Below are 13,709 nucleotides of genomic sequence, written 5' to 3' on the forward strand. Positions count from 1 at the left end.
GCCTGCCATCTTGCAAACATTTGTTTAGAAACATCATGTTTAAAATCTTTATTAAACATAAATTTTGCAGATTTACAGTCAGTTTTTATAATAAACTTTTGATTATATAAATCATCTTGAAATTTCAAAATACATCTGACAATAGCTAAAATTTCTTTTGCTACTGTGGAGTAATTTTTCTGGGCATTATTCCATTTCCCAGAATAAAATCTAATAAGATATTCTTGTTTATTTTGGGGATCTTTCTGTTTTAAGATTCCTCCAAAACCTATATATGAGGCATCAATTTCAACTATTTTATCTCATTGGGGATTAGCAAGCATAAGACAAGGAAGATTTTTAACCTTTTCCTTAATATTTTTAACAGCTATTGTATGTCTTTCAGACCAAGGTAAATGATTTTTCTTTAACCTATCATATAAGATAGCAGAATCTTTAGTAAGATTTTTAATATAGGGAGAAATATAATTTAAACTTCCTAAAAATCTCTGTAACTGAGTTTTATCAGTTATAATATCAGGAAATTTTGAACCAAATTCTACACTTCTCTATATAGGAATTATTTTTCCTTTCTCAATCATATGACCAAGAAATCTAATATTGGTTTGAAATAAAATCATTTTAGATTTTGAGATAACAAGTCCATTTTGAATAACAATATTTTTAAACATATTTAAATGTTTAAAATGTATTTCAATATCATTAGAAAATACTAAGATATCATCAATATAAACAATTATAAAATTGCTGTAATTATAAAAAAATATCATTCATAATTTGTTGAAATTCAGAAGGGGCATTTTTAAGGCCAAATGGCATTACTGTCCATTCATAATGTCCTATTGGAACATTAAAAGCAGTTTTATATCTATCAGATTCTTTTACCTGAATCTGCCAAAATCCTGATTTTAAATCAAATTTTGAAAATATGATAGCATTTACAAGTCTATCTAATAAATCTTTTTTATTAGGAATAGGATGTCTAATCCATTTTAAAACCTTATTAAGAGGTTTATAATTTATGACTAATATTGGAACACCTCTTTCCTGTTCAAAATGTTTATTAACATAAAAAGCAGTGCATGACCAAGAAGATTGAGAAGGCTTTATCAAACCTTTTTCTAATAAAGAATGAATTTCATTCTTACATAATTCTAAATATTCAGGATTCATTTGACAAGGACGAGCCTTGGTAGGAATATTTTTTTCATCAAAATTCTCTTCATATGGAAGATATATAATATGCTTCTTTCTATTCCAAAAAGCATTAGGAAGATCATTACATATTTCTAATGAAAACTTATTATAAATAAGTTTAATTTTTTCCTGTAATTTAGGATTTTGTAATTTATCATCTATAGTTAATATATTAACTTCTTCTTTTAAAGAATTAATCTGAAAAGTTTTCCTATCAATCTTTTCTTGTAATTCATTAAGAATTCTATGAACAGGCTTAGTTATGAACTTAAAGGAAATAGGATTACCTTGAAAAATTCCTATAATACCTGTTTCATCAACATAAGTTAAAGGATAAATTTGATATATAAAAGGAAGACCAAGCATAAGTTGGCTATAAATATCTTTTGCTAATAAAAAACTGGTTTGAATACAGTTTTTATCTTTGCAAATATAAACTTTTGGTAATTTATAATTTATTTCTAATGGTTCTCCTCCTGCATGAGAGAGAGAATGAGTAGTTTTATGAAAATATTTCGTAGGAATTAATCCTTCCTGTATAACATTTAAGTCTGCACCACTATCAATCATAGCAATGAAATTCTTTTTATAAGAATTTTCAATTAATAAAGTTATATTGGTATACCATTTTTGAGATATAATCATGCTTAAAACAGATAAATATTTTTTATCTGGATCAGGAAAAGAAATATCTTGTAGATTATCAAAACTATCAGAATTATTAACTGAATTATTATTATTAGTTTCAATGATTGAAACACGATAATTTAAACTATTATTATTGTGTTGTAAAATTTTTACTTGTTCTTTAAGATTTTCTATTGCTTTAACTAAATCATGTATAGTAACTGGATTCTGTTTACTATATTTCTGTTGAAGAAGATTTTTAACTTCTTTCATAGAGTAAGCTTGTTCTTGTTTAACAAGAATATTATTATTATTATTGCTAGTTGAAGCAGTATTCTCCATTTGATCAATAATTGTGGATTTTAATACTGGATCCTTAATCATTTTAAGAAATTCTAAAATATTATTGTTAGTTAACACATTAATATTTAAATCATTGAATTGAGACATTAGTTTATAAAATTCATCATTTTTATCTTCTATATGATTTAAACAAGATTTTCCTTGTATACAATTATTACATTCATTTAAATCATCAGAAATATCTGATTCACTATCTATTATTTCTTCTGAAATATAAGATTCTGAAGAATTCTCAGTTTCACTGTCAGAATTATTATTTGAATCCATTATTATTTTAAATAATGTTTCTTTTAGATTATCATCTATATCTAAATTATTAATTTTATTTTTAGCCCAACATTGATTAGCATAATGTCCTGACTTTTTACATTTTCTACAAATTATTAATTTATTTTTGTATTTTTCTTCTTTCCGTAAATCACGGCTTTCTTTTCTTTTCTTCTTTTTATCTCTTTGTCTATCAGACAAATGTCTTTTCTTTTTATAAAATTTTTCATCTTTTTCTTTAATTTTTTTCTTACCTTTATTAGGTAAGTCCATACCAAATTGATCACAAAATTTACCTAATTGTTTTTTCTCAAGTAAATTCTGTCTTTTAATTTGATTATTTAATTTTAATTCATTACAGAGAGCTAAACCCTCTTTAATGCAAGTATTAATTAAATTTCCATAAGTATAATTATCATATGGAATATTAATCTCATCTTTTCTTAATACTTTTCTAATTCTTTCAGCAAATAGAAAAGGTAAACCATCTATAAATTTAGCTTTCCAGAAACTATTATTACAATCTTGTATCTCATATATACGAGATAAAAAAGTATCTTTATACCATCTAAAATCAGTAAGTGTTTTACATTTTAGATTACTTAATAAAATACGAATCTTTTCACTATCATCAGTGAATTTACCAATAAAATGTTCAATCATAGTCATTATTAATGAATATACAACATTTTCTGATTGAATATTATTCTCTATCTTTATAGAATTAATAATATCTTCTTTTTGGAATTGATTTAAATAATTATCCCACCAACCTTTAAGTTGACCAGTAAAACCTGATATAATCATCTTAGCGATATTTTTATCAGTATTGCCAGAAGTTTTACACACAGTACTATACATAAGCATTCTGTGAGCAGTATTATAAATTTGTTTATCACTAAAACCATCAATATTCCACTCATAAATACTTTTCCCATTATAACTATTAGCAAATATATATTCTTGTTCTTCAATAAGAACGTCCATGGGAGTAGGTCTATTATAATAATATTTATTTTGGTTAGGTCTATCTGCCCATTTAATTTTATTAATTTCTTCATCAGAATGATTCTCATTATTATCTAACTCTTTATTAAGAGTATTTAAATTAAGATTTCTAAATTTTTCTTCTAGTAATTTTTCTATATCAGAAACAGAAGATTTAAATTTAAAATCCTTTATATCTGGAGGAGATTGAATAGAAGAAGTAGCAATAGAAACAATATTAGTTTCTTCTTCTTTTGTTTGAATATGAACATCTGGTTTAATTTGATTAATGGCCAGAATTATTTTATCAATACGATCATTAAGAAAAACTATCTCTTCTCCTATTATCGTAAGATACAAATTTGTATAATTCTGTTTTTCAATTATCTGATTAATATACTTAACAGTTATTTGTAACATATCATTTTCAAATAATTTAGAAAAAGCAGTAAAATTTAAAATTTTATTATTCTTTTCTATAATAAAAGATTGTTGAGGAGGATAAACAGATTTTTGAATCTGTCCAGAAGAAAGTTTATAATTTCTTTTAAGAATAGAAATATAATATATAATAAATGTTTTAAAAAACCAAGGAACAAAATGAATTAATTTATTCTGATTTTCACAATATGTATAAAATTCCGAAACAATATACTCAAATTCTTCTTCAGAAAAACTTTTAAAATACCAATTTCTGAAAGATTCCCATTTGGGTAAATAAAATTCTGCATTGATCCTTGCTCTAGCAAGAGATCCTTTAGTAAAATCAATTTTAGATTTACTATCCATTAAATACTAAAATTCATTTCTGAAACGGTATAAGTTTCTCTAACTTTTTGAAAGTTACTTTTATGCATAATATTATTCTGATTAATAATTAATTCATCTACTGTATCTTGTACAGGAGACTCAACATCTTCTCTTATCTGAGAAGTAGAAGCTTTAGAAGTTTGAGAAATATCCACTAAATAATCTAAAGGCGAAATAAAAGAATGACTGGATCTTGATCTAGTATAGATAGAAGATGGCAATAATCTTCTTTGTTCATTATTAAACTGTATTTGAACAGATCCTTCATTATTTTATATAACCTGTTGTAAATCTCTATTTATTATAGGATTTCTAGGAACAGCTTGTTCAATTATCCAGCTTTCTGGAAATTCAATTTCTTCCCATTTTATAGATCTACGGGTTGTAATATTAGATATATTAAAATTAGTTTCTATAAGAATAGTTTCATTTAATTTTTTATCTATTCTTTTACACATAGGATTCCGTGTAAATAATGGTTTATAATAAATACGATAACAGATACATATAACTTCTGTACCAGGAGTATAATTATAACCATGAGTTTTAACATTTAATGTTAAAGAATCTAATATATTAATATCAGACAAAGATAAAGATAAATTTGGATAAACATCAAAATAAACTGGACCATGAGCCAGACTAGATTGAATTATTCCCATAAGGGATTGTTTCCAATTCAAATTTCTACCATCTCTTAAAGCTGCTATGAAGCTTTCTGGTAGTCCTTCTAATGTTAAAGGTCTAAAAGCTATTTGAATTAAACCTATATGCATGAATCTGTAATTTTTCCTATAAGGTAAAATATCTTTATTGTTTAACAATCTAATAACCATCTCATTATCATGAAGAGGTACTGAAGATTCTGTAGTTTTAACTACTTGTTTAAAACCAATTTTTTCAAAAGTTCCTAACTTATATATCATTTTAGAATCTATCTTAGGAATAGTCCATTTATTCAATAAATCTAAATTCTCAGGTAAATCATATTCTTCATTTAAACTGTTTTGAACATTTTCTTTAAAATCGAAAATATTCATTTGAATAAAAGTGCTAAATTATTATCCAGACTATTTCCATGGCTCTGATACCATCTGAGACTTGGGATCAGAATGAGGAATCTGATACGTGGCTTTGTTACACCAAACTTTTCCTTAGTGGCTTTCGCACAAATGGAGGTTATTGGTTTCCAGCCTATATACCATATTCAACTCTGATTGAGCTAAGAAAATGAAAAATTTAAATCTCAGAATAATAATGAATATAAGATTCATATTTGGAACTTTTACAAAACATAAAAGGATTTATAAAAGATATACCAAAGAAATTAAACAACAGAGGATTTTACCGAGGTCCACCTCAGAATCATAAATTCATAAAAATCACCCATGAACGCCTTAAACGACATCTCTCAATTAAGCAGGCTAAAGGACTACAACATGAATTTATTTTTTATTATCATATTTATAAGTATATTCGACCTACAAAATTGATAATAACAATGTATGTTTTTGACTAAAACTTTTATAAAAAAAAAAAAAAAAGAAATTTTATTTATTACGGCGTTTTCAGAGATTTTTTTTTTAAAAAAAGGGAGAAGCAAAGGTCGTCTCCTGTTCTTCCTCTCACGTATCTTTTTCTTCTCTCTCAAAGCTAATGCCAGAAAATCCCCAGATACCACCCAAATTCATACGTTGAAAAATTGCAGACACCAATCAAGATTCCTGTAACTATATATTTTTCCTTTTTCTGGTGTTTGTAATATACAGGGAATTTATCGATTTCGTGGAATTAGGTTTTTCGCGGTGAGATATTTGCAGATCTGGTGCTTTTTTTGGTTTAAGATTAGCTTATTTATCTGATAATGTTATTTTTTGTTGTTTATCTCGTTGTTCATGCTTGAATTATCTTCGATATTTTCTTTTAACTCATGGATACCTCGTTTATTTATTTGTTTTGTGAACTTGATTATCTGTATTAGGGTTTTGAATTGTGCTTTTCTTTGGAGATGTTTGGTGGTGATGGCGGGGGTATAGGGGGTAAATCATTGAGTTTCGATATGATTTTGTGTAGTTTTTATTTTTGATTTAATGTGTAGTTTAAATTTATCTTTTAGTATTAGTACGTGTAGTTTAAATTGATCTTTTATCTTTTAGTATCAGTATTTTAAAATACCGATTAATCAGTAAAGTCCCTTTGATTTTGGAGTTTTTAGTAGTACTTAGCTTGTGGGTCAATCGCTTTGGTTAAGTTCATTGTCCTTTGAACACGAAGGTCCCTACCCGAGTTTACATATGAAATAACCTTGGTACGGAATGACGGAGTTTTGGTCTCGCTTATGGTTTTCTTTGTCGTTGTCTTTGTCTTTGTTTTGTCCTTGTCTTTATTATGAATGGGTTCCGCCAGACATATAACGATAAGTTGAATTATTATTCTCTACTTGTTCTTATGCACATATTAAACGTGTTATGTAGAATTTTTTTTTTGAAATCAGACAGTCCTATAAAATAGAGTCTAGGGAGTATGAGGGCACATGGATCTGTAATCTGGGTTATGGATTTCATAAATATTGTCTGGAGTATGTTTTGTTGTTTTTATATGCATAACTTGGGCAAGAAGATTTACTAGATTATTGGTGTGACAACATTCATACCTAAATGATGGGTTTTCAGATAGTCAATACTTTTGTTTTGGCATACGTATAGAGTGACGCTTAAGAGCTTTGGCTTTTTAGTCTTATATCTTGATTATTTTTCTGTTTATAACGTTGCTGCAGGCAATTTTTCATGGACCGTATGTGTTATGTGTCTTCAGAAGTTTCATTTGGTGGAATTGATTCTTTCATTTCTTTGTTTGATGGATGATGACCATTCTGATGGATAACAACAAAGAAAAAAGTTCCTCAATAGAAGGTGTTCAGCGTCTCTTTAACAAGGTATTCCTTTTCTTTACTATGAAAGTTCTATAGAGTCGTTTTTGGTTGGTGTTGTGTTTGTAACGCACGCACGTCATTAATGATTAGAAATATATTTTTTTTCCCTGGAACATTTGCATTTTCATTAATAATTATTTCCTCCGGTCATGTGAATTTGATTTCTACAGAATATCGAATTGGAAAATAAACGAAGAAAAGCAGCACAGGCCAGGATCCCTTCAGACCCTAACACATGGCAACACATGCGAGAAAATTATGAAGCAATTGTCCTTGAAGATCATGCTTTCTCTGAGCAACATGACATAGAATATGCTTTGTGGCAGCTCCATTATAGGAGGATCGAGGAGCTGAGGACACTCTTCAATGCAGCTCTAGCAACTGCAGGTTTAGCCGCATCCCAAAATGGGAAAGGTCAAGTTCGTGACGGACCTGATCGACTTACAAAGATCCGATCCCAGCTTAAGAATTTCCTTTCTGAGGCGACTGGATTTTATCACGATTTGATGTTGAAGATTAGAGCAAAATATGGTCTGCCGCTGGGATTCTTTTCTGACGATTCTGATAATCAGATTCCGGTGTCAAAAGATGGAGAAAAATCTTCTGAGCAGAAAAAAGGCTTGATGTCCTGTCATCGTTGTTTGATTTATCTTGGGGATCTTGCTCGTTACAAGGGCTTATATGGCGAAGGAGATTCTAAAGCTCGGGATTTTACGGCTGCATCTAGTTATTATATGCAAGCTTCTTCACTCTGGCCTTCAAGTGGTAATCCACATCATCAGGTGTGTCAGTATGTATTTTATTGAACTGATTTTGTTACCCTGGAGCATTTGATTAAAATATTCCTCCAGTTTTTATGGTTACCTTTGTTTGTTTACTTATTATTAATTGTCCTTTATTATTTTCAGCTTGCTATACTTGCTGGATATTCAAATGATGAGCTGATATCCATATATCGCTATTTCCGAAGTCTAGCTGTTGATAACCCTTTTATTACTGCAAGAGATAATTTGATAATTGCATTTGAGAAGGTAAACTTCTATGTGATTACAATACATTAACTGCACAAGACTCACTTATGACTTGTTTGTTGTGTTTCTTAAGGTTTTACATAGTTTAACGGCTCGGATTGGTGGTATTATTTCTTTTACCTATATTCTATCAAGTTGTTACTTCCCATATTGCATAGGGTTTTGTATAGCAAGGTATTTAATAGTGCACAAATCATGCATTTGTTACCTTGTGGACTTGTCTATGGACTTGTCTTACTTGTGTTGGCATTTCAAGCATGTTCCTTTTGCACCTAATTGAAATGTGTTTTAGCAAGAATGGTGTAATTAAATATGTTTTTTGCATTGTGAGAGTCTGTTGTCATTAAAAATCTAGGTTCGTGTCGAATTTTGTTAAGTATGGTCAATAGATTTTGTGACAAATGCAAAGTGCAAGGATGCGGTAGGATTTAGGAAGAAGGATGATCCTTTTGATATCAGAACTATCGTCATCTTTTTATCTTTTATTTTGCAGAATCGGCAAAATTATACCCAACTTCTTGGTGATGCTAAAGTTACTTCAGCGAAGACAACGCCTTCAAGAATTCCTGGGAAAGGAAGAGGCAAAGGGGAAACAAGACAATCTTATAAAGAGAATAATCGGGTATCTACTAATTCAGTTAAGGAAAGAGCCTCAAATAAATCTGATCTATTCAAAGCCTTTGTCACGCGATTTGTTAGACTGAATGGAATTCTCTTTACTCGCACAAGGTCAGTTCTAAATTTTGGAGAGAATGTAAGAAATATTAATATATTTTTAACTGATTGTTTTTTATTAACTGTGATGACAGCTTGGAAACTTTTCCAGAAGTGTTCTCAATGGTGAAAAATGATCTATTGGAACTTCTTTCTTCCGGGCCTGATGAGTTCACCTTTGGCTCAGATAATGCTGAGTGTAAGCTTACAATTGTCAGGCTGGTTGCCATTGTAATATTTACAGTGCACAATTTAAATAAGGATAATGAAAACCAATCATATGCTGACATACTACAGCGTTCAGTTTTACTTCAAAATGCTTTCACTGCTACCTTTGAATTTATGGGATTCATGCTCGAAAGGTGCTACCAGTTAAATGATCCAGCGTCGAGCTTTCTATTGCCTGGCATTATGGTTTTTGTAGAGTGGTTGGCCTGTCGTCATGATGTTGCTGTTTGCTGTGAGCTGGAGGAGAAACAAGTCAATGCAAGGATTTTTTTCTGGAACAAATGCATTTCCTTGTTAAACAAGCTCTTATCAAGTGGCTATTTGTTTCTGAATGAGGATGAAGATGAAACATGTTTTTCAAACATGAGCAAATATGATGAGACTGAAAATGCAAATCGTCTTGCATTGCCCGAGGATTTTGAATTGAGAGGTTTTCTTCCTCTCATTCCTGCCCAGCTTATCCTTGATTTTTCTAGGAAGCATTCTTTTGGCAAAAAAGAAAAAAGTTCTCGTGTTCAACGGATCATTGCATCTGGAAAGGCTCTTACTAATGTAGTTCGGATTGGTCAGGAAGGATTCTATTTTGACCCCAAGTTGAAGGAATTTGTGATTGGCGTTGAGCCACAGATTTCAGATGATTATCTGTTTTCCAGTCCTCTGGAATCCAATGTAAATGACAACTCTGGGAGGCAAATGGATCTCAATGCTGTGCCACAGTTTGAGGGTGGTGTGGAAGTTGAGGATGAGGATGAGGATGAGGTCATTGTTTTTAAGCCTTCCACGATCGAAAAACATTTTGAGGATTTTGCTTCAAAGTTTACTTCTTCACATGTTCTTGCTTCTGTTGGGGGGGCTGGACCTATTGGTCTTGGGTGTGAAAATGGGTCCTTGTCTGTCGGAGACGACAGTCTTCTAGTGCAGAATGTAATTACCGCTAGCATGATACCTCCTACGACCTTTGCTAACGGCACTGCCCAGTATCTGCAGCCATTCCAAACCAGCACATCAAAGTGGGTTGTAGATCAAGCTCAAATGATGAAAGGGTTGGCCCAGCTCCATTTAATGGAAAATGAGTCGTCTCTTAGGTCTGAGCTGGAAGATCAGTTTCGAACTTCTCAGACTGCTACTCTTTCTGTCCCCTACCCCCAGTGTTTCAATGTTGCCACCGGCTATAATCATCCAATTCCGATTCCAGAAACTAGGTTGCCATCAAAATTTGACTCCATTATATTCTCAGGAGCAACCTCTGATAACCTGCCTGTGAAACAATCTTCAATAATTCCATCTGGCTTAAAGAAGAATCCAGTGAGTAGACCTGTTAGGCACCGTGGTCCGCCACCTGGTTTTGGTTATGTTCCTCCCAAAGCTGCGGATGAGTCGCTGAATATGGCTTTGAAAAATGAAAATCCTCCAAACCCTCAAATGGATGATTACAGTTGGCTAGATGGTTATCACTTTCCATCATCTGATAAAAGTGTTGGATTCAGCAATTCTCTTAATATAGTGGGACCTACATTCCATTCTGTGAGCAATAGCAATGGTTCATCGAGCATAGCAAGTTTCTCGTTTCCTGGGAAGCAATCATCGACGTTACAAGTTCAGAGCGAAAACCAAAAAAGTTTGGGGGATTATCAGTTTTCAGAAAATATGAAGCTATACGACAAGCAGCAGCAACAATCTCATAACAGAAATCAATTGCCAATCGGACCTGTGCAGCAACATAAAGGATCATCTGGAAACCAACAGACATTCGGGCCTGCACAGCAGTATCAAGGACAGTCTCTCTGGGATGGTCGTTTCTTTGTGTGAGATGATTAAGGAGGCATAGAAGGTACATTTGTTCTTTATAAATTTATCTTAATTCATTCTTCGTCAATCTATTTTACCTTTGTATTGGATGTGGAACATTAATTAGCTAGTGTTTGCATATGTAAGCTATCAATAATTTTCTCATGTGGATTTTACTTTCCTATATCCATGTTATTAATTTTTTTTAATGTATTAAGGTTACAAGTTTACTGCGGCAAAATACCATTGCCTGGTGCCACTATTTCAGCAATCGCCTTTGCCGATTGGACGATGTTAAGTTTTTCTGGGAGCATGGTTGGTGTTAGAGTCTTGCCGGCACCTGCTGTTCAACAGGTCTCTCTATGACTCTCTTCCCCTCGAACAAACACATGTGCACACACAGATGCAGCGTGTCTGTTATGGACCTGTGTGTTTCTTGGTGAATCTGTGTTCACTCCATCATATCATCTGCTCTTGATGTCATATTTGATTTAAGTGCCGGTTTTATTATTTTTATTAGCTGTGAAAGGATTAGTGAACCATATAGTATGTCAGTTGTTTATGGAGGATGCTTGGGAATTGCTTTGCATGCTATGTTTGGTGCATGTGAAGTTTAATGATAACATTTTTTTGTTCTGCAAATTAAATGCAAAGGCTTTGGCTTGGCCATTGATTCTGCTGCACTTTTCTCATAGCACTCGACCTTTCAATTAATTATCTATGGACTATGCATAATCTTTACTCTCTTGTTGCCTTAGTTATTGTTAACTATTTAACTTCATGGGCATTATACCCTTGTAAATGGAAAATGGTCTAATTTCTTCTTTCCCAAATTAATTCTGTTTTTTGTTTGGTGGATTGAAACTTAAAAACTATTACAATTTTTTTTTCTTTTGTCATTTATTTGCACATTAATATGTCCCTCAATTGCTTCAATACTTGATTTCTGGTTCTTGAAAATATAACCAGTTTTAGAGAATTATCATGAAGTGCCAATTTATCTTTCCCTCTTATCAGTTCTCTTAATTGGATATTGTTTCTATTTTTTGCCACCTTGTTACAGGAATTGTTGTCGTACGTTATTTATTTCCGGCATTTGTAGAATATGACTCAAGTCCTATTATAACCACATCATTTCAATGCCTTTTTGGGAATGTAATTGTTTGCTCTATTCTATGGCATAATCGGGGGAAAATTTTAATATTTTGGGAAGCGTGATTTTTGGAGTTGATTGTGGTCTGTGGAGGATGAAAGGTGGCGGAGCTTTCCTAATAGTTGGTGTTTATTTCCAAAAATATTGAGTTACTTTGAAACGTTTTCCTGTTCAAGTTTGGCTGCTTCTAGATGTTCTACTTGTCTGGAGAAGAATAATGTATGGTTAATATAACATTTGATGTTTACAATTAGAAGGAGAAGCAAACTAGTAAAGATATGGGAGTCTGTGGTAAGCATGGAAACTCAAAGTCTTACTTTCCTCTGTTGTCGTCATGCCACATTTTACCTTTCCAATTATGTGATGTATATCTTGTATACCTTTGAAGATGGGAATTTATAATTCAAGATTGTTGACAAGCATTGGCGATGTTAGTGATTTGTTGCGGGAACCTGTTTGGCATTGTTTGGAAAAATTTATCTGTGACGCAATCGGAAATGAAAGTGATCAGGATTTACTCTTGACTCCTCAACGAGTTGCTTTCCCTTCTGCTTTTCTGCTCTATGATTTTCTACCTACTCTTCGTATTTAATTTTTTCATCGACGTCCACCCTCAACACCTTTCTTTTCGTGTATTGATTTCTATGCGCACTTAAATCATCTTATTTCATGCAGCTCGTGCCGTGCTTTCCAGATTATTTCAGTGGAGCTTATGGTAACAAATAGATCGAGTGATTGGAATTGGAAACTTTATGAGCTTGTCTGCCTTGTCTTGTTGTATCAGTTGGGATTTCTTCTCAAGGAATATCACAAGTAGACTGGAAGCAGTGGGAATCAGGATTGATTTAAAAGATCAGGTGAATATTCTTAATATGAAGTCTTCGTAGTTACATTTCATGATATGCAGGTTCAGATGCTGAAGTTCTCCTCTCCAGTGTATTCCTGACAATATGTTGTCTCTGCGCATTGAAGATGTTGAATGGAACTGAAAAAGTCGTGGGAATGTTATTATATAGTGATCTTCGAATTTTCCATTTTGGGTGTTTAGACTTAAATAAGTTTGTGACTATGAACTCCAACTTCATGGTTGATGTTTTTATTGCGAAAGTACATTTTTAGATGAACCTTTAGGTGAATGTTATCCCTATGTATCGCAACCTGTTGCGAATATGATATTTGTTTCTTAAATTTGGGATGGTTCTTTGAATGCTACTACCATAAGATGGTCCTTGTTGTTCATGTTACTGGTATTATGCACGGACGTGGTGATTATTGGCACATCATTGCAAGACAGACAGCCTTGGCTAAAAGTTGGGAAGTTCTTATCTTCTCTTGCAACAAATAAATGGACTCGATAAAACGTCAAGTTTGTTTGAGAAATGACACCTTTCCGGACATGTGAAATTGCTAGTTTCTATATATTTGCATTTGATTCGAACGAGTCGTGGGTATTTTATTCCCTAGAATAGTGTTAGTTGTACGAGATTTTAAGTTCGTTGATCCATATGATATTTTTGATTGATCAATATGTATTCTCACAAAATCTCCTTTAATTTGAATGAAACATGTATATGCATACTTTCCCTCTAAATAAAATAAAATAATTTAATTA

The 13,709-nt window shown here is 31.8% G+C and overlaps 1 protein-coding gene across 4 annotated transcripts; it reads left to right on the forward strand.

The window, feature by feature from the left end:
• Nucleotides 1-5,825: 5,825 nt before the first annotated feature.
• LOC142529765 (nonsense-mediated mRNA decay factor SMG7-like) lies at nucleotides 5,826-13,336 on the forward strand. 4 transcript variants are annotated; one of them, XM_075635405.1, is made up of 8 exons: nucleotides 5,826-6,093; nucleotides 7,026-7,186; nucleotides 7,354-7,965; nucleotides 8,092-8,214; nucleotides 8,708-8,943; nucleotides 9,024-10,987; nucleotides 11,163-11,298; nucleotides 12,773-13,336. In XM_075635405.1, the coding sequence occupies exons 2-6, from the start codon at nucleotides 7,112-7,114 to the stop codon at nucleotides 10,963-10,965; spliced, it is 2,988 nt and encodes a 995-aa protein (XP_075491520.1). In that variant the 5' UTR covers nucleotides 5,826-6,093; nucleotides 7,026-7,111; the 3' UTR covers nucleotides 10,966-10,987; nucleotides 11,163-11,298; nucleotides 12,773-13,336. The 4 variants fall into 4 exon arrangements, with proteins under 4 accessions (XP_075491520.1, XP_075491513.1, XP_075491534.1 ...); XM_075635398.1 differs by having other exon boundaries at nucleotides 5,826-6,056; nucleotides 7,028-7,186; XM_075635419.1 differs by having other exon boundaries at nucleotides 5,826-6,056; nucleotides 7,028-7,186; nucleotides 11,171-11,298.
• The last annotated feature ends 373 nt before the right edge of the window (nucleotides 13,337-13,709 follow it).

This window comes from Primulina tabacum, chromosome 2 (assembly GCF_025594145.1).
Source record: "Primulina tabacum isolate GXHZ01 chromosome 2, ASM2559414v2, whole genome shotgun sequence".
In the NCBI taxonomy this organism is placed as follows: domain Eukaryota; kingdom Viridiplantae; phylum Streptophyta; class Magnoliopsida; order Lamiales; family Gesneriaceae; genus Primulina; species Primulina tabacum.